The sequence below is a fragment of the Fistularia commersonii genome, chromosome 19, assembly GCF_037954325.1.
Source record: "Fistularia commersonii isolate RoL2024-O1a breed Wild chromosome 19, RoL_Fcom_v1.0, whole genome shotgun sequence".
Taxonomy (NCBI): domain Eukaryota; kingdom Metazoa; phylum Chordata; class Actinopteri; order Syngnathiformes; family Fistulariidae; genus Fistularia; species Fistularia commersonii.
In genome coordinates this window covers 10,314,229-10,336,329 of record NC_141302.1, presented here as the reverse complement: position 1 = coordinate 10,336,329, position 22,101 = coordinate 10,314,229, and the positions used below count along the sequence as shown (strand labels likewise).

The 22,101-nt window shown below is 39.5% G+C and overlaps 1 protein-coding gene across 3 annotated transcripts; it reads right to left on the bottom strand.

Moving 5' to 3' along the window:
• Window positions 1–3,176: 3,176 nt before the first annotated feature.
• On the bottom strand, window positions 3,177–13,941 carry LOC147223688 (uncharacterized). Of its 3 annotated transcripts, none has more exons than XM_086165938.1 (11): window positions 13,220–13,846; window positions 13,049–13,148; window positions 12,394–12,623; window positions 10,183–10,388; window positions 9,714–9,865; window positions 9,388–9,491; window positions 9,156–9,216; window positions 6,454–6,542; window positions 6,192–6,314; window positions 5,877–5,977; window positions 3,177–5,782 (listed from the first exon to the last, which is right to left on the bottom strand). In XM_086165938.1, the coding sequence occupies exons 1-11, from the start codon at window positions 13,745–13,747 to the stop codon at window positions 5,299–5,301; spliced, it is 2,178 nt and encodes a 725-aa protein (XP_086022064.1). In that variant the 5' UTR covers window positions 13,748–13,846; the 3' UTR covers window positions 3,177–5,298. The 3 variants fall into 3 exon arrangements, with proteins under 3 accessions (XP_086022064.1, XP_086022065.1, XP_086022063.1); XM_086165939.1 differs by having other exon boundaries at window positions 13,049–13,118; XM_086165937.1 differs by having other exon boundaries at window positions 13,049–13,941.
• Window positions 13,942–22,101: the final 8,160 nt, after the last annotated feature.

Below are 22,101 nucleotides of genomic sequence, written 5' to 3'. Positions count from 1 at the left end.
CAAACTTTTAAATGGCTGATTTGTCCTGCTTTGTAAAAGCCCACAATGGACTTGGCTGGTATTACCTGCCACCACCAAACAGAGACAGGTCATTATACTTCCTTATGGTCATGTAAATTTAGCCTGATTGCAACATCCAAAATTGACTTGTTTGTTATTCAGTTTTCATCTTAACCTCCAATTAATATTTGTCAGTCATTTTGTGCACTCAGCCCAGAAACCCTGTAAGAAGGGTAAGCAGCATATGTAATGAATGAATATATTAATGAATGAATGAATGTGCACAAAGGGTATTGGGGATAGAGAAATAATAACAAGGGAGTGACCTTTTATATTTCAGATGTCGAGAAATCATGCAAAAATACAGCGAATGAAGAATCGGGCCCTCCAACAACAGCACAGAGATGAGTCATACACACAATGGGACCGCATTCCCACCTCCACCCCCATTCCTCCTGTGTCTCAACAGTATCATCAGACCAGGTACACAAAGCCTGGCGAAGGATCAACCCCTGCAAGGCAGCCGGGCAAGACGACTCACCTGGATGGGCGCTCAGAGCGGGTGCCAATGAGCTGGCTGATGTTCTTACCTCCATCTTCACCCCACCCTCTATGACTTGCTCCTAGACTTCCTGATTGGCAGACCCCAGACAGCCAGAATAAGCAATATTATAACAATAACAATCAACATCATCAGGATGACAACATCATCCTGAAGTTCGCAGACCACAATATTGTGATATGACACATCACTGGTGGGGATGAACCTCACCCTCAATACAGATATTTATTTATCACTACCTATCTGGCTGCACTGCGGACGGCAAAATAAGAATTTCATTGTGAAGGGAAACACATCTCCAGACTGTGAACATGACAATGAACACTGTGAATCTTGAATGTGACGAGAATAAACTTGGTCATTTAAGATGATGACTTGGACATCTGAGATACACTTGCCGGTTCAGAAATCTTAACACTCCATGTATGCAGTTTGCAGGCTGGGAGGTGCACTTTCATTAGATTGATTGATTGACTGATATGATGGACTGACTGGAGTAGATCATGGTCTGATTCAGAGCCTATTCAAATATAGTAACTTTCTTCTTGAAATTAATAAAAAATACTGCTTAAAACTAAGTCCTACTTTGACCGTATTCTTGATGGTTTCTTCCTCTTTGACTTATACTTGGGAAAAAGAAGGCATGTCAAGAATAACTTTAAAATATCTGAAGCCAGATCAATGTTGGTGTTTTTATTTTTTGCTTTTTGCATTTGTTGTCAGCACATTTACTATGTGACCTCATCTTTCTCCAAATTATATGAAAAATTTGCTCTCTTAATAATAAAAAAAAGGATCACACAGGTACTCCGCATTGTTCAAACATAGCCCAAATTACTGCAGGACAAGAATAATCATCAGAGAAACAATGCATTCACAAGCATCCACAGTAGGATTAAGACACCTGATCACTTCAGATGTCCAAAAAGTTGCTTTGACCTTATTTTTATGTGAAAACTCACATGCCCTAAACCTCTCCTCTCTTTCCCTTTTACTCTGCTTGCCTTTGGGCACTTTTTAAAGGTTGTGATTAATATCATACTCCACTGCCACATTCAACTTTCTCGCACAAACCTACTTCAGAGGCAGAGGGCCCTTTCAGACATACCAAGTGGGCTGATCACACAATGCCACAGTGTTACATCACCAGAACAGTTGTAGCTAAGCTGCACTGGGCCCGAATGCAGGCATTTTTGTTTCTGCCCCTCTCTTTTTATTAGCAGCAGAATCACAATTTTCATTCTTTGGCCACATGGGTCACAATGGGTATGCTCACTGGGGGTCAGCACTTTCATCTGCATGCCCAAGTAGAATTGTTCAGATAACACAGATTAACCCCTGAATTTAGTTGTTTTTTTTTTGCTTCATTCTGCATGTGAAAAGACCTTAAATGTCAGCAGCAGTCAGGCCAGACAGTTTCACTTATCAAAAGCACAAAGAGAAAATCATAATCAAAGCCTGACCTGTTCTGCAAATACCTAAAATGATAACACTATCCAAATAATGTTCGACCTTGCTTTCCTCATATTTTGTCTAATTGAGAATGCCATGTGCTAGCAGCAGCAGAGGACAGCAAACTACATTTTTTCAGCTCTTTCAAAACAATGTGGCAACTGTGCCAGCTATTACATAACAGGCAGATCTTGGTCAGTAAAGCTATTATTCCACCATCATGCAACAAACGTAACACTTGGAAACTCCGATCTCATTTATCTATATTGAATCATCCAAGAAGTTCAAAGAAACTTTTTATTTTCGGTTAAAGGTTGATCTTACATGTGTAGTTGTTTAAACAACAATGAGTGACTCATTAAGACAGAGACTTTCTGTCACTGCTCCTAAACGATTGTTTGCAGTGTGAGTAGTTACATATTGTTATCTATATGTCTGATAAAGCCTGCCTTTCAGTCAGTATTAATGTGCTCTGACATTTCTGCAAACTCCCCTATAGTCTGGTAACTTTTTGATAGGATGTGCACATGCAAGTATTGTACTGGTCAAATTAAAATATGCTCTACCCTATCCATACAAGCCATAGTTATTAAATACAAATCAACATCAATTAAATTATATATCAGTTAATCTAATGTTTCCCCAATCATATCTTAAAGTGTTTAAATTGTAGGGCTTTTTCAGGTTATGCCCAACAAGAGGAACAAAAAAATGTTTCTTGTATCATGTGTAGCCTTCCCTACAATATTAATGAAACAGTATTTAAATTGTGGGTTATTATGGCATGGACTAACCCAATTTCAACAACCTCCTAGCAGAAAGTGATTATTAGCCTGTGAGGAGTCTGCCTTGTTGTTGTACAGCATTCCAGTACATAAAAAAACTCATAAATATGGTCACTTTAAAGTTTAATTTCTTGATAATAAGTTTGGAATACTGCAGAAATTGTATTACAGTTCATCTGTATAGGCTATTACTATGTTCAAAGGCTAAGTAGCAGATTAAATGAGGAGGTTGAGATGGTCCAACATGAATAGATGAATGTTGTTTGCTGACCTATTCCCCTTCCTGCCCCCGGCCCCCATGTATTCTTTCCTTTATTGCTCCTTATCCCTTTCCTCCTCCGCCTAAACTACAATAATTCTACACTCTCTTTTCTGTGAACAGGCTAACATGACCGATGAACTTGCTGAAGTTGCCATTTGCCCTCATGCTTTCCTTAGCTTTACAGTTACAACTGCAATTGAAGCACCACAACAGTTTTTGAGCTGAGATCAGATTGGGGGAAAGCTTTATAAGGTGACTTTCCATACTCTTCCTCCTTCTCTATTAAAAGTCAGATAACCGTTTCCTCAAAAAACACAGTCTTTTAAAAGATAATGCTGGTGATGGTTATTTCAAACTCAGCCAGAGAAGCTGAAAGTGTCAGACAACTCGGGAACTTTCGGAAAGAAATGCACACAGAAATTTTGCTCTGCAAATAATCCACAATCCTGTTGGTTGACAGACGAGGTCAAACAAGCCTGTCTGGGCTGTGATGGACTTTTGTCGGGGGGAAGGGAGCAAGTGTTTTAAAGGCCACAGTTAGTAGTTGGTAGTTTGTAAAGGCTGTTACACATATTTGTACACCTGAGTGGTGCAACTGCATGAAATGATATAGACAAATATACATTTGCTCAGAGTAATCCAGAATGACGCTCTCACGTTGTTACGAGCAGCACCGTGGTAGGAGCATGTTTACTATCTCTTAAAAACACTTGTGAAAAAAAATCAATAAGAAAATGTTTTTATCATTATTATTTGGAAACCAACTACTATTCACGAATTGCTTGTCAATGAACACTTTTGAGTTCCTCTCTTTGTCTTTTTGCTGTTTTTTCTTGTCTTGTCATTTTTTTGTAATTTTATTATAATTTTTACAAACATAAGAATGACAGAATAAAAAAAAAGAAAAAAAAATGATAAAAACATATGTCCAGTATATATTCAGGGGGAGTCCATACTTGCATGATTTGTTATTTTAGGGTTTTTGTTTTGCTTGCTTTTATCACAGATAAACCCAACATATTTCAAAATGATTTGTATTGATTTCTTTGCATTTCACAATCCCATTTTCAACTGGCAAATACCATTTCTACACACAAACACACACACACAGGCACACACACACACACAAATTATAGTTATCAGCGGCTCAAGAAGAACTAAGACAGAAAATAGAGACGGTGGTCTGTTCGGGTCAATATTAGCACATTGTGGTGTTCTCTCAAAACCTTTCAACAAGCTGTTTACCTGTTTGTATGTAATTATGTGCATTTATCTTGAGTGTCCATCTCAGTCCAGTTCATTTTGCAGTTCCCATCAGTATCAAGTTCATGATAAGATTATAGATTAATTACATGAGAAGTCAAAAACATGTCAATATGTTGCACTAGTTTTTAACAAAGATTTTTTTTAAAGGCCAAAAGGTTGCACATTTAATACTAATACCAATTACTCATTAAAAACTGAAATGTGTCCAATGCTGGACAAAAGACATACTATTATTTTTTGTTGTGTTGTGTTTCCTGTAAGTGTATGTCAGCAATTTGATCAATATGCCACCAAAGAAATTTGCACTTCTCTCCTCGCAAGTGCAATTTTGTCCAATCTGGATTTCTTTTTTCCTTTTTATGTATGTTCATTTCACAATTTGACATTGTTGTGTCCTGGAGTGCGGCGGTTAGCGCTTTGGCCTCACAGCACAAAGGACCCTGGCTCAATTCCGACAAGGGGAACTTTCTGTGTGGCATTTGCATGTTTGCATGTTTGCATGTTCTTCCCGTGTCTGCCGGGTTCTCCAGTTTCCTCCCACAGTCCAAAAACACGCAGCAGGTTGATTAGAAAAAAATGGGAAAATTGCTCAGAATGAGTGAGTGAATGGTTGTCTGCATATGTGGCCCTGTGTTTGCCAGTGTTACAGGACCTGCATTACAGGTCCTGACATGTACAGAGACTTTCTGCAATGTTGGGACATGCGTTTGAGTCCTATTTGACAAAGATACGCTTCCTATTTAACTAACAAACCTCTACCATGTCTCAATTTGCTACTGCGGCCCTAAAAAAGGAAATCTGTCTTGTCCTATTAGACTGGGTGTGAAAACTAGGTCAACTTCCCGTACAGCCTGCTGTATCTCAATTATTTATTTTTAAGTTCCTGCAAGTTACAGTGAGAAATGAAGTTTGAATTTCAAGTATGTGTTATAATGCTTTTAAGGAGAAACAATACTTCTGGCCGACTCCTCTCACATTCCTCCGATTTCAGTGTCCTTCATCTCTTGGATGCTGTAGAAAGGAGACGCTTCAGGGGTTTGTCCGAATGAAGCCCATGCGTGGTGTGAAGATAAGGCATTTGTCTCTTTTTGTTTTGATTTACCAACATCAGCACTGGTGTTCACAAGGTAGTTTGGAGTGCAGATGTTGCTATATGCTTCCCCTATGCTGGGATCCAGGCGGCCGGAGTTCCCAGGGATGAAAGAACTGAGAACAATGTCTGCACTGTTACTGCTGTTGCTCATTGTTCCAGGTAGGTCAGTGGAGGGAAAGGTCACAGACGGAGCCTGGGGCTGAAGCAGATTGCTACCTAGCGCTGGCATGATGTTGGTGGGACAGCTGAGCGCCAAACGCTCATTGAGGAGGTGCTGTTGAAGCCGCCTGTCCGCCCAATCATCTTGGGGCTGACGATGGATCTTCATGTGAGCGTTACGAGACTTGATTTTATAGAACATTCTGGAGCAAGACGGAGAAAGGAAGAGAAAAAAATCTAAACCATGTGTTGACTCAGCCTGAAGACACTCCTTGTCATATAATTGGCTCTACTCACTTGCCGCACAGCTTGCAGGGGAAGAAGCTAGCCAATGAGGGGATAGGAACTGCCTCCTCCAATCCAAGCTGACCACTGATTGGCTCAGAGATGGGCGTCGCCTGTGAAATAAACCAATTATGAAGGCATGTGAATGGGCGGTTTAGCTGCATTCCACACTGGATAACTTTGTAGTATAATAAAGTTATTGCAAGTGACTATACAAATACTCCATGAAGGAATATGAAGAAAAAACGCGTAGACAAACATAATGCGCAATAGTCAAAGAAACATTTCAAGCAAAAGGAACTTTGAATAAAAGCTTGTGATCTCTACATTTTTCTGCAGCTCTACTTCTCCATCTCGGTTCTCTTCCTCTTTTTGTTTTCTCTGCTTGTCCAAGAGTTTCTTTCCCATGTAGTAAAACTCGACACATTGACACACTGTCTTCGTCTTCACCTGCAACATACAGATATGCATTCTAACTGTCAATGTCAATGACACTCTTTGCTTTTTTTCCAAGATTAGCATATAACCGATTCACATAAAACATTAAAAAAAAACATAATGTAAGGCAGTGTCTTAAGCATTTTCTTACCACTTTCTGTATAAGTGAGAAGTCTTTTCCACATGTTCCCAGAGCTGCAATGAAGAGACTCTTTTCACTGTCTTTCCAAAAATCGCTTCCTAATCAGAGAAAGAAAGCAAAATGGTCAAAAGTACAGAAACTATAAAAAACAATAGACAATAAAACAACAATAAATTTGACTGCTGGATGTGTAAAATCAATCAGCAACATTTTATAGATCTGGTGTATCAACCTTCCCATTGTAAATAGCATGTTTGAGATAGCATTAGATTAGATTCAACTTAATTGTCACTAAACATGCACATTACACATGTACAAGTACAGAGAAACAAAATGCAGTTTAGCACTGAACCAGAAGTGTGAAAATGTAGCAGGCACAGATATAAATAAATGAACAGTAAGATAACTAAATTAACGGTCTGACATGTGTATGATGTCAATAATACATAGGTGATTTACAGACGGGATACAATGTACATATTATACAGATTGCTATGTGCATTAATGTGGTAAACTATAGGCAGGAACTATGGGCATAATTTACAAGAGGAACTGTAAGGGTGACAATTTATACTAAAATGCAGTTCAGATGGACATTATATGGCGCATTGATGAATAAATATAGACAGTAGGGTTCCTAAACTAGTGTGGTACTGTGTAGTAGCATGTGTGTGTGCAGAGCAATTCATTGCTACAATCGTAGTGGATTGAGGTCTTTGTACTACCAAATTTGTACTTGTTATGTTAATTGAAAGACAAAAGTTAACACTTTTCAGGTAAGGGGGGAGACATTTCCCCTTTTATAAAAGAAAATTTATTTAGGTTGTAATTGCAATTGTTGGTTTTGTGTTTTTCTTCTCATGTGAACTGAATAGAATAAGATACAAGTGCTGAAAGAGAAACAGGTAAAAAAAGCCCTGATGGGAATTTTGAATATGAGAAGAATCTAATGTTGTTTTATTAAAACAGGTTGGATCAGCTGATGAAATGGCCCGTGGGATGATAAGTCTATTTATCCAAGCGTTTTATCTCATCTGTTGGCATAATTGTTCTTCAATCTATTGTTTCTGTTGCAGTGCTGGAAAAATACAAAGATGTCCCACTCTTCAGGTATCTTGAAACAGTTGACGTAATGTGACTGAGAAAACTGCGACCTTGGTGACCTTTGTATGCAGTTATAGGAGGGTACCCTCATGAAAGAATTATCATGACAGGAAGTCACCCATGTCTGGAGACATGCAGTCAGGGAAGGCAAGTTTGCCTCATTATGAATAATAAAAAACTACGACTGATAATGTAAAATAAATATTTGTTCATTTGTCCACTGAGCTCTGTTATAAACATATTTTCTGTATGATTCCGATCGATACTTTCCCCTGTAAATGTAGCTACATTTCACAATCAAATCCAGCGCAGGAATCCAAGGTGTGGCAGCAGTACCAGGTTGTGTGGCGCGTTCTTGTTTCTGTTTATCAGCATTTTGCTAATATGATGTTTGTTGAAAGATTTGTTATACATCATGACCATCTACAGTCTGTGTAACGTCATTAATGTAAATGTGCAACAGTATTATTCCTGCTGAACAGACAATAAACTGCAGAGAAAAGTCATAAGGGAAGGCAGACAGTACTGTGCCGCACCTCCGGGTCGCGTACGTGAGCTGGCAAGTGGTCGATACTGTGGCCCTTAAGAAGCAATGTATGATAAAAGAATTAAGATAAACAAAACAAAAATAAAGAGGGCTTTTACTTCAAAGTAACAGGGCTTTTCATGGAGAAGGATAGCCACATGGACTTCGTATACATCTAAAGATAAGTCCACAATGTTTTTAGTTTTATAAAAAAATTAGATGAGACTAATTTAAAAAATTAAGGATTTGAAAAAAGGATTTGACTCTATTGAATTGTTCTTTTCTTTTTCTTGTTTTCATCTTGATGAGCAACCTCTATTAAAATGGATTAAAACACCAGAATTCAAAAATTTAAAAAACTAAAAATTCAAACAGATATCGCATTGCACACTAGTCTATACTTACATATGTAAAACTTTGTTATGAATGAGTACACATTGTTTGCATAGCAAAGTTGCTCTGCCTCTTGCTCTATTGCTTAAGGAAACCTCTGGGCCAGATACCTTCCTGTGTGTGTGTGTGTTGGATCGTGTGCGTGAGTGAGAGAGAAGAATGCAGATGAGATATGAAACATTACCAGTAGTCAAAGTGCATGCTGCAAATTGAATAGGGACTAAGATACTTTTTGGGGCGCAGTGGCACAGGAGGTAGAGCACTTGTCTTTGGGAACCCAAAATTCCTCTGTCACTTCCTGGCTCCGAACCCCTAACTGGTGGCGCTGATGGACGTTAGCCTACTGCTCATGGCTCATCCATGATGGGTTAATTGCAGAGAATGAATTTCCCCACAGGGATTAATAAATTATTATTATTATTTTTGTTTTGAGTTCTTATAATTGTAAATCTGACTCCAAAGGGGTCAGTGTCTCACCAGCCATGAACTTTAATGCACGTCACTGTTTGGAGATAACCCCCTTGACAGGATAGGGATGTTTTGTTTAATCTGTATCTCTACATCAAAACTCTGTGTTGACCAGAACATTCCAAGATGCAGATTATCTGTGTACCCAGAGGGAACAATGTTCAGCTGAGGGAATAAAAGGATAAAATCAATACGGTCTGCATTGAGGAAGAGTGGTTACCAGAGTAGTGGTAGTTCCCCGTTGGTGAGGGCTGGGTTAACAGTAGCATCTCCAGTGTGGCCTGCAGAAGGAGGAGAAACACATCAGAGTCAGAGACGAATCCCAGAGGATCAATACGAAACAGACTTAACGTGAAAACATGCAATGACTCTGAAAAGGAAAAACTGAAAATTGATTTCAAAGAAAGAAAAAGTAGATTATTTTATTCCTGCTATTCTGTCATGCTGCTCACCACTGTATCCCCTTGGCAGGAGTGCAGACAATGCAGAGCCAACTCGGTGTTACTGCCCCCTCCTGGTAAGCAGCTAGAACTACACATCATCAACAGCTTCTCCACTGCAGGAATGCACAAAAAATACACGCATTAAGCACTTTACACATTAAAATTAAATTGATAGTAAACTTAATTCATCTCTAATAAGTTACGCACATAATTTATGGTCACGTGTTCTTGCAGATCACAGCCTTCTTTTGTTTTCACGATTTCAAAATTCATCTCGGAAAATGTTGTTGAAGTGCAGCTAATCATAATAACAGCTGTATTGAGGCAGGACCTACCGTGGTTGATATTTTCCTCAAGCTTTCTCCATGGTTTCCATAGTAGATAATCTCTGGGTGATCCTTCATCTTGCGGCCACTCCTCTGACCTCTGACCTCTGATAGAGCATGGTGGAAGCTCTGCTTGGAACTCACTGCCCACATTGACCCATCTAAAGAGAAATTAAAAAACAAAAAGTGAAGTTTACAGCTTGTAAACAGATCAATTTGAATACATCTTGTACATTTGTTATCTAAATGAGAGTATATATTGTCAGAGCTGATATCGCCATTCGCATATAGAAAATGATAAAGAGGTTCAGCAATGATGATGATGAGCAATAATAGAGACATGGGTGTATGCTGGGTTTCATAAAGTCAAGAATTTTGACTTTATAAATAAGGTATGGTATTACTGCTGACCTTGACTGACCTTTGACCCTGATTTGTAGTCAGTATACTATTACTTTGTTCAAATATCTTCACTTACGCCAAAACAGCTCTCTCGTCATCCTCTTTTCCACATGTTGCTTTGTCTTCTCTGGGATTGGGAGCCAAGAGGGAGGAGTAGAGTCCTTTCCCACACCGCTGTGGATTGAGGAGGGGTCGGGGAGTGTAGCGACTCCTTTTTGAACCCTTGCTGGAGTGAAGGATACTGGGAAATGGAGTCCCAGTGTAGATCTGACAAGCTTGTTTCTGAAAAATAATCACAACAAAGACTTGCTTTTAAAAGACAAAAAAAAAAAAAATCACCACAGTTTCAGAAATGCTAACGTGTTTAAAAGACAAAATACCCATAGGAACATTGGTTCAATTTGGACTGCAGATGGAGCTGTATCTTTCCAACTGAATGATTCCTCCAATAAGACATAAAATTGGATTGATGAGGAAATTCATGTTGTTCAAAATTTCTGATTGTCAACCCATGAAATATATTTTTTTTAATCAAAATAGTGATCATCACATATAAAGGAATCTGCAAGCAAGAGAATAAGCATATCAATAAGCATACCAGCAAAACACATCAAAAAATAAAACGCCAGGCTTGCGGAGAGAGAGCCATTAATGCAGTGAAAGCTGTTGAAACTTGACGACACACAGCCGTTGATGTATTTACCCACAATATCACTCAGGTGAGTGATGCCTTTGGAAGTTTTAGTTTTGCTCCATTGCATTATATTGAGTCAGTATTTCTTGTTATTTTCATTCCATCAACTAAATGTCATTGCGATTAACTTTCCCATGTTACGATTTGGTTTCGGTTTATGGAGGAATATGTCTCTTGTGGCGGCCAACTGTGACTTCCCCTGCTCTTGGTTTTCTGTTTTTAATTTCCCCTCTGTGTTTCCGTGTGCAGGTGATTTTCTATATTTCCTGTTGTGTCATTGTACCATTGTCCAGGCTTTTGTTTTTGGTTCCCCCCTTCTGTGGCTTCCATGTAAATTTAACATGTTTCAACAGCCCTCGTTCGCTTATATTTTCCTTGGTGTTGGTCACCAGTCAACTCTCTGCTGTCCTCACGCGTCAACCATCTTGTATTTAGTTATCAGCTGATGTTTGATTCTAGTTCCGGTTTCAAGTCAGTCTGTGTCCAATGACCTGTTTAGTTAGTACTGCTTACTCTGCGTTTTCCTTTTGCAAGGTTTTGTTCATCCCATACTTTGTTTATTTCTCCCGTGTTCGGTTTGATATTTTGTTTGTTATCGTTCTTTTCAGAATCCCGGTCCGTTACGTTTGTTACAGCGACATTCTGATGTTTTTTTTTTTTCGTAAGAGTTCACCCCCGGAGTTGAAGGAGGAGTCAGTGCAACAGTTGCAATCAGTTTCATGACCAGTCATATATTCATTTAGTCTACTTATTAAGCGGTACAATGTGAAAGGGCCATAAGTGATTGAATCCATCCAACTGAAAATACACCACCCTATCATACACAAGAATTATTTGTCGCTGAATGTTATTATCAACGCGTTTTGATCATCTCTTTTCACCTGCAAACCCCATTTCATTATTGTAACAGCTGAGTAAGTCTGTTCCAGTCTGATCAATCATGAAATGATTAGAAATGTGAAATGTAGTCAAAGACAGAGGATAGTAGGTCTAATGGAGTGTGAGACAAAAAAAAACAACATACAAATAAGACCGACTAAATGAGACAAACTAAGCTACCGTTAGTTTGTCTCTGTTTTTTTCTGTTACTCCTCCATGTTAGTTTTGACACTTTTTGTCCTCTCTGATTTATTCTGGGTTATATTATAGCACCTCATTGGTATAAACACTATACCAGCGTTGTTGTGGTTAGTGCTGAGCGGTTTGGTTAGTGCTGCTTTATATTCCATTTCAGTGTTAGACTGAATTTTGGCCTGCTTTTTCTCAGGAATGTCTTTCATTATACTCCTGCCGGGGCCTGCCACTTTGAATATGAGTCCAATAAAATGTACTAAAATTGAATGATAAAGTCACAAAAACTTATCACTGGGATCTCATCTATTTGTGTGCTCACTCACAGTTCGAGTCACATTAGCGTAGAATAGTAGCTGCACATAGCTAATAAAGAAACTAATTGCTGTTTATTCTGCATTTAATCTGATTGATCAAGCATAAACTGACAGGATTCTCTGAAACACAGGTTTTTAATCTGTGATGTTAATTGTCAGTGAGATTATAAGATTATGAGATTATGTTAAAAGTTACATACTGTACCTTTTGTTTGCTGAGACTTGCAGAGACATCCCATGTTTTCTGGGGCGCCATCTGAGAGGCGGTATTTTTCACCGTCTGACGTTTCCCTGAGCGTCGTGAGGCAAGATGGCAGGAGGCATTTAAGGATGCAACATCTGAAGGACAGTGAGATCTGGACGGCTGGAGGGACGAAGGCAGGGAAGAGGAAGTGGGGAACGATGATTCAGGAGACTGAAATAGTATATGAGAGTCTGGAAAAAAAGGACAAAGAGAAGGGACAAATGGAATTTTATTCAAATCATGCTGTGGCCTTCTAACATGCTATGAGATATTAACAGGGCGGAATCAGGAAGATAAACATATGCCTCATGTACAGGAAGATGTTGGACAGGACACACTGATATTATCTGTCGTTTGGCAGACAAATCCAGTTTTTGTCATTCGTTTAGCATTTTATTTGATTCCTTCCTGAACTCAAGTGAACTGTGTGAGAATATCATTTAAATATCACCCACATTACAACCCACATGCTCAGTAAATTCACACATAGGTTTAAATCTATGTGCGAAACGGTAAATGTTAAATTGACAGCTTTTTTATCGTGTGAGCCTTCCAGTGTATTTATCTTTTTTGAATTCAATTCTGAGTACACGTTGATGCCCAGAGGAGGTCGTACCTGCAACATTGCAGTAGTCGCCGCCCTGAGAAGATCTCATGTTGCAAAGGGCGTTGGGGTCATCTGATGACTGCGGCAAGCAACGTGACAGCGATGGAAACTTCGAAATCATCCCAGATGACTGGTTAGCTGGCAGAGGTGGAAGATGGGAAGCAAAAAACTGGAGCTTACCAGCTGATTCTCCCCACTGTGAAGGTGAATTAGCAGTTGCGCCGACAGCACTGGGAGACTCAACTTTAGACGGAGAGTGAGACGGAGGAGGTAATGGTGTGGGAGGAGGACTGAGAACTGAAGGCATGAGTTGCGAAGACGTGGGCGGGGAGGGGAAAGACACGATGGAGAGTTTGGTGGGTGAGGACGAGGACGGCGGAGGGTAGATATCCGTATTAAAAGCGCAGCTGTGCCTCGATTTGTCCCATCCAAAGTTTTCTTCTTTCCCAAATTCCCACATTTGTTCCGTGGGAGGCCCTCCGGGAAAAAACTTGTATCTTTTCTTGCTGGAGAGGAAAGCTTCAGAGAAAGAGTCCAATTTTTGTGTAAAGGCCCCGTGATTGATGCCGACCGGTGATATCTGCGGGTGGTTCCCCGAAGCCAAAGTATGACCGTCAGACCCATCTTGATTCTCCAGGTAAAAACCGAGCCAGGGTACCTGCTCGACCTCTGCCGGTTGGAGCTGATTTTCCCCTGACTTGTATTCATCCTCACCTCTTAAAAAATGATCACTCACTCTTGAATCACTTTTGCAATAATCCCCACTGCTGTCACTGAAGCTGGCTCTGCTACAGGAAATACGGTTACTCTCCCTGATGCAATCGGCCCCAGTTTTGGCATCACAACCATTGTGCATGTTACTATTATAGTTTGATCTCACACCGCGAGAAAATCCGTCTCCACGGACACAATCCCTGGTGTAAAAAACATCATTGGGATGACAGTAACTGTCAAATTTACCATAAAGACCACCCGCACCTGTACCTTCACTACTTTTCCCATTCTCCCAAGTATCCTCTCTTTTGCCGCAGTCATACCATGCGTCAGTAAAATGGTAGCCTAATCCTCTTTCTTCATCAAGGTGTTGTCCAACACTAGCATCTCCATCCAAACCGTTTCCACCGGTGTTCAGTACCCCTTTGCCTCCCCGATTGTTCCCTCTTCTTCCACCTGGAGACGGGCCGGAACTCAGCAAGGAAGGTGAGGGTTCTTCTCTTTGTCCATAGGAGTCTGAGACATGCTGGGTGGACGGGTGTCCCACATCAAGGCTCTGAACACTGGGAAGGCTGAGATGTAAGGGTGGACGATGGTGATGATAATGAAGATTTGGAAAGGTGTGAGTAGATGAACGGTCCTCCATTGCGCCTTGTTCGGTTTAGCTAGCGTAAGAGACAGAATTTAATTTTCAGTAAGACAGGAACAAAATCAGTGTTAAAAAAATTCCTAGGTTTTTACTCCTTCGTACGCATAATGACGACTTCCAGGTTTATCACGTCTCGTAGGAAAGAGTTACAAGGGTGTCATGACGATGAAGATTGCAGGCAGTAATATAGTTAGTGGTCCATGACGGGTTACATATGACTCACAAGTCAGATACTTTGTTCAAAAGAAACGCAAGACATTCCCCCAGCTTTCATAACTGAAACTGGGTGGAAACCATTTTATAGTTTGAAAATAACCGCATCGCAGAGCCCGACCAATATCTATAGGGTTGTCATTTGGTACTCGTGTAACAGAAGCTACCGGCTGACCTTTCGGCAGCATTTACACTCGACTGCACCCACTAAAGAAGATCTATTTGAATGATTTGAAATTTTGTTATGTTAAGGGGGGAAATATCAATGGGTTAAAAACAATTACAATATTTTATTAGGAGATGATTAATCTAGAGATGTTCGGTTGTCCAGCCATGGGATCAAACCCACTGGTTCAACTCATTAATGAGGAGGGTCCAATGGTGCTTGGGACATTTTTATCTTTTATACTGAGACTCTCCAAGTTGTACTTGTGATATTTTAATTTTATTTCGCTGTGTAAAATTTCAATTAAAGCTTCGATTAATCCATTACATTAGAAAGTATATAGCAAAAAGCAAAGTTTGCCTGGCCATCTTTGGCTTTAGTTATGTTTCCATTACCAACGGAGAAATGAGTGTAAAACCGCAGGTCAGTAAGATTGAACCTCAAGGAGTTTTAGAAGTAGAGGTAGACATTTTAATGACACACAGGTCTTAATTGTGGATTTAGTGAACTTCATAGATAGTTGTGAAATTAGCTAATCCCAAGCAAGTTTTGCAGGTAACAAAGCTAATGTTTAGGGACACTACTACAATAGACACAAAAATAGTCAAAAGTTGACAAAATCCGCCCCCGCAATTTTTTTTTTTCAATTTGATTCTACGTTTTTTTCTGCCACGAGCTTTGTCCAATTCACGCAAGAAGGCTAAAGTATGTTATACTGACTTTTACGTTCATTTTCTGAAGCAAGTGAAGGATTATTGTGTTTTGAAAGCCTGAAGAATCTGCGAGGCCCCTCCAACAACCATCGCTTTGTCAGAACCAACCAATGTGGTCGATAAGCAAAAAATATTTGTGCTAGCACGTACAATGCAATGGAAAACAAAGGAAGTTGGATTTGTGATAAACCCTGTGTCTCAAGATCCTTCTCACCGTTTAAGTGAACAACTTTTTAATCTCTACTTTAAGAGCGGAGCAGCTCAGTCGAAACGCACCAAAAACATGTACATCCATGAACGCTATAGATTCTTAGTAGATTTTTCCTGCTAACTTTTAACCGCATTCTAATTTTACTTGAATTATGAGTCAGATAGAGGAAGAGTTCATTACATACGTTCTGGGGTTTTTTAAACCAGTCTTGGATGCTCGATTTCCATCTCACATGTGTGCTTCTTCTGTTCATGTTTTTGGGTTCTGGTCCTCCTGACTCCTCACATCTCTGTCTCTGACGTTCTCATACCTCCACTCTCAACATTCTAATCTTCTCAGCCTCTCACACAGCCCTGCCTATCTTTCACTCCTTCAGTAGCTCTAACATTTGACAGCGCCTGTGTACACACGCACACACACACGTGCACAAACACTCACACGCACACTGACACATGTACGGTTTCCAGACTAACAGACCGCTTCTACAAAAAACAAATACAGTACACCCTTATGCACAAACACACACATTGATGTGCGCGCGCACACACACACACACACACACACACACACACGCACACACACACACACACACACACACACACAGACTTATACTTTTACAAAGACATTATTGCAGGTGTCAGGGGGGACCAGTGGGTAGTGATGTTACATCTCATGTCTTTCGTCGTCGTGGTAACCACATCCTGAGGAAGCAAACGGTGACGGATCTCCCTCCTTTCAGCTATCTTTATCTCTCTACCCTCATCCTCTCTCTCCAGATCTTTGCCCAGCTTTGTCTTTTTGTTATATCTCTGTTATTAATCTTATTTAGACCTTTTTTTCTGTTGCAGTTTTGATACTTTCCATTTCCCTATTTCTTTAAATGTTGACTTTCACACTGCATCACAGTATCATTTTTGTGATGCAGCATGAAGCATTTTCATTCATTTTAGTGCTTTGGGTGACCTTTGTGGGGACACCGAAGTTGTAATATCCGATATATTTGTGTGTTCCTATCTCTGTGAATGTATCTCCTGCAGTGTGTTTTGTGTGTGTGTGTGTGTGTGTGTGTGTGTGTGTGTGTGTGTGTGTGTGTGTGTGTGTGTGTGTGTGTGTGTGTGTGTGTGCATGCAGAGGCGGTAAAATAGATGTTTACCCGATCAAGATTCTGCGAGTGAGTCAGCTGACAGGAAGTGAGAAATAATGAAACAAGAAGGAAGGATGGCAACCAACAAGGAGCCCAGGGAACCCTCCTAACACCCTGCAATCTCGCCCCCTTACCTACCACACACACACACAAGATCATGCACGTATCATGCGCGTACATGCACACACATCTCTGAAATTCTTCCATTTCTACCTTTGATATGTTACATAACCTTAAACTCTTGCTCAAAGAACACAACCTCAAACTTGCCACCAACAGGCTCAAAAGGATAACAGGTTTCTGTCAGTTTTGAGGCCAACCTTGCTATTGTGACGAAAAAATATAGAAATATAGCATTATCACAAAAAAATCAGCAACATGGAATCAAGAATGTTGAGTAGAGTTTTTTTTTTTTTAAATGGGTGGGTTTTTTTACCAATGCATAATTGAACATTTATAAAAACGTCCCCAGTACTGGGATCACTCTGTGTCCTCCTTTTCCAAACACTCATGTTAAAGCAGCAAAAAAAAGTCAAAAAGTTAAGAGTATAGAGTTGACTTATCAATGAAAACTTGATAATAGTGACATCTGAAATGACAGCACTGTTTTTAAAGAGCATTAAATGTTCCCAAATAGTAGTTCAACTCTCCAAAATTGCACATTTAAATATCACTTTTCTTTACTTTATAAGTATCTTGGGTGTGACTTTTCATGAAGTCGTATTCTTGTCAATCCGCTAAAATTCAAATTCAAAACAAAAATGATCATAAATCCAAGAGACGGAAAGGCTCTACAGCTTGTTGGAGGCAGTGGTTTGTGACTGAAACGAACTGTTTATCTTTGATTTGTTAATTTGGGGCAAGACTTTATCTGCAGCATCAAAATATGAACACAAGGTGAGAAAGCAGACAAGAGTGATTGTATATTTGTGTGCGTGTGTGCATGTGTGAATTTGTGTGTGTGCATGTGCGTGTGTGTGCATGTGTGCGTATGTGTGTAGATTATCATGTTAATGCTGAGGTCATTTCCATCCAATCATTTCAAAGTTTAACCTTAATTAACTAAACTATACCACATATTTTTTATATTTTTTGTTCCAATGACCGTAGCTTTATAAATTAAAACATTATCTGAAAAGTGAAGTGTGTCATTGCTGTTCCTCTAGAGTTTGATATAGAGGATCTCTTTCCATACAAAGCCGATGCGCGAATGAAATCCAGAAAACTTTGCAAATGGTTTTAAAATATCAGCCTGTGTTGCTCATGGTTCTTGAAATGAATTTCATCTTGCAAGTTTAACAAAGAAGACAACATCGGAGGTGTTTAAAGCCTTTCCTTTAGATATCTATCAGTGGCTCCGAGCAGAATAAAATCGTTGAAAATCAGCTTATAAATACACTAAATATAGTTTAGGTAGGGAGAATGTATAATTGTAAAGAATAATTCTGCATGCTGAACTTCTTGAATAGATATAGATATGGATATCTGACGTCTCATCTGAACCTGACACATATTGTAAACATTCTTGGTTAATATCTTAAGTAAAGTTGATGAAACCAGCACTGAACCGTTGATTTTGCAAGTAAATTTTGCATTCACGAAAAAAAATAAACGCTGTAAAAATGTGTGAATGAAAGGATCTGAGAGGAGTGCGGAGACTTTTACAGGGAAAGCACTTTTCTTGTTTTTTCAGTTTATTTTTATACACCCCACCCCCACCTCAAGAAAAGAAATTTGGCGGAGGAGGGGAAAAAAGACCAACACTCGTGGAGTTTTTCTTTCCACCTCTCCTTCTCCGAAAATATCTCATGTCCTTGGTGGTCGAGTTGGAAGAACTGAATGGATGTGGAACACATCTAACATTGCACTGACATATATATTTATAAATAGAAGAGCTGTATCACAGTCTCGGGGTTCAAATGAAGGCTATATGTATAACTGTATGTATCATATGTCCTGATATATATTTATTTCAATATCCATTCCATGCACACAGGGATTTAGCTTTGCACAGTGAAATTCAAACACTGTGTCTGTTTAGCCGTTATATTAATACTGAATGTTAACAGGAAAAAAACTTGTAACGCTGTGTGTTGAAATAACTGTGTGTTCTTTTAACCTTAACAAGATGAGCTTTAAACACTGAAACCTTCAATTTAAAATCATGAAAACCTGCAGTCTTTTTTGCAAACATGAGATGTCAAGGAAAAAAAACAGCAAGCTACACAGTGGAGTTTTTGGTTTTGATTTTTTTTTTTTTTTGTTTCCAGGTTTGATGTTCTACAGTAGAACTCACTTTAGGTAGATATGTTCAAACAGCTTCGATCCTAAATACTTAATGACGTCCAAAACTGTTTTTACTTTTCTTTTCTTACTTAGCGTTATATTGTTTCCCGATGATTTTTTTTTATTGTTTTTTATTAATTTACATGTAATCAGTTGTGTGATATTTATCATTATGACTATTTCATACATATTTTTAGATACATTCTTGATATTTTTTGCTTTTGTGTTGCTCATTACTAAAGCTGACTAATTGCCAATTCACTAGCGGAATTACAGTATGTGATGATTTTTTTTTTTAATTTTTACTTCTTTTTTCAGTCTAGTAGCATGTTGTTGTCATAAAATTTGCATCATGTTCTCTGTTTGGACATCCATTTAAATGCAATTTGTATTAGAATACTCCAGGCTACGATAGAACCGTGCCCTAGTATGTCAATGTTATATCAACGATCCTAATAGGTGAAGGACTAAAATCCAGAAAATTTGCAATTGTTTTTACAGAATTTCTGTCACGCATGGGTTGTTTGTTGATTTAATCATACAATACCACAAGTACGGTACTGAAAATTCCAATAATCTATTTCGCTCTGAATCCATTTGCTACAAGATCGGCAGCATCTTTGAGTTTAATAAAGTCACCGCAAAACAATCTAATAAGCCAGCATGTAAACAGCAAGCAGACCATCTTTGCAAACATCCAAACAGACTAGAGCCTGATTATCATGCCTGGACAGGAGTTATATTTCACACAGACACTGAAAGGTGTCAGGCCCAAATGCGTTTTCAAGTAAAGAATGAGTAATGCTATGCTCCCTCGGGATCGTAAAAATGTTCATAAAGAAAGTCCTGCATAAAACTGTTATCCTGGGAACAAACACGTATTTGTCTGTAAACTAGTTGATACCTAAGGAATGTTGATTTGTTTTCTTGTCAAGGAGTTTATCATATGAATCATTCTTCGACCGCAGACAGCAGCCTCGCTTATCTATCGCTTCCACACCGAAATGTCCATTTCTACACAGCACACACATTTAAAAATACATTCATATCCATTGATTTTGAATTTTGACAGCCATTTTTGATTCATATATCAATTTCTTGACCCTCTATCTTGTAGCCCCAGCCCGAAAACATGGTGATGTCAACTGATCTGTGCTTCATATTATACCGGGCCAGATATGGACGCCACCAGCCTGCAGTAGCACCCACTCTGGGAGAGACTGTGTAGGCAACTGTTGCAACACTTTGACAAGGCCGAAAATACTGCCATCTGAAAACAACCAAAACAACCTGGGAGGAAAATTAATTTTTTTGGACTGGGGTGAAGCCGGGTCTTTTGGCCGTCCACCATCATCCCCAGCAGGTGTCATGATTTATTTCTACAACAGCGTCCGGAAGGCTCTCTGAGGAAGATGCGACAGCCAAGGCTGTGAAATTAAAAAAAGAGACCATCCCATAATCTAAAAAGAACCTCTACAATCACCTATAGTAGAACGCAAAGGAAAACGGGGAATGACTCCAAAAAGCCTCGTTCTGATCAAATCCAGGTCACGTCTCCTTTGATTGCCAGTCCTCATCTTTATGTGTTGAAACAGAGACATGATCAACATATAAATCAACACTGCATTCATTTAATCCTGATACTTCAGCATATGTTTGCATGTGAGCGTTTGTGTGTGTGTGTGTGTGTGTGTGTGTGTCTGTCTGTCAAAACTCATATCCACTTGATACAATGACAAACGACTGTTAGCTCTTCTTCCGTGTCCTCGTTCCATTCCATCCTCCCAACAGACGAAGATGAATACTGGAGCAACTCGACCTGTTTATAATTTCTTGTGCGTTTATTTCCCATTTTGTGCAAATCAAGATATTTTGGGTCCTTTTTTGGTCAGTGCAATTTGTTGCCTTTGCCGTTTTGCCTGCTCCTGCTGCAGATGTCAAAGGAGGTCACAAAGTCGGAAGATGCCAAAGTAGAAACTACAGAATCCTCCTTCCTTTTCGCTTGATGTTTAAGATGTTAAGGTTACGCGTAATTTAACGTGTGTAAGCAGCTGAATATTCACAATGCAGCAAAGTCGAGCGCGCTCTGTGGTAAAGGTTTGTCCGGGACAAAGTTTTAGTTCTTTCAGATGCGGCTTGGTCTACTGCACAATGAACAAACTTGGCATGCGGTTTTTATACTTGGTGCGCGACCACCACCTCTCAGGTTAGCATGACTGGACCTCAAGACATTAGTGGGCAAAACTCAAGGGGCAATTTGTCTGTTAAAAAAAAATAAGAACCCTCTAATCAAATATGAATGACAGATGTTTTTCGACCCGCGCTAAAAAAAGCCACTTTCATAGTTCAAGGAACGTAAGTAGGAAATTGAGAGCATCACACATGCTGCAAGTAGATTTCAATACAACTATGTCCATTTTTTGAGACATCTTTTATCACGAACAGACACGTCAGCTGTAACACGATGAAATCTGACACCACAAATTGTTAAGTCACTCTCACCAATGGAAGCAGTTAAATGATACCTGACAGGATAAGATCAATGTGTTCTTACCTGTTAGGTTGCCATTATGTCAGAGTCAGTGAAGCACAGGCTTCTGTGAATGAGTGTTTCTGTGTATGTATGTGTGTTTCTGTGTTTGTGTGTGTGTATGTGTGTGTTATTGTGTTAGTGTGTTATTGTGTTGGTGTGTGTATGTGTGAGTTTGTGTGTTTTGGTGGATGTGTATTGCAAAAGAGGAGGAGAAATACTGATAGAGGTGGAGTGACAAAATAAACCACATTTGTAAGAGTGTGTGTGTGTGTGTGTGTGTGTGTGTGTGTGTGTGTGTGTGTGTGTGTGTGTGTGTGTGTGTGTGTGTGTGTGTGCGTGCGTGCGTGTGCGTGTGTACGCGTGTGAGTGTGAGTGTGTACATGCGAGTGTGAATGTGTGCGTGTGTGTCCGTTTGTGAGTGTGTGTATGCATG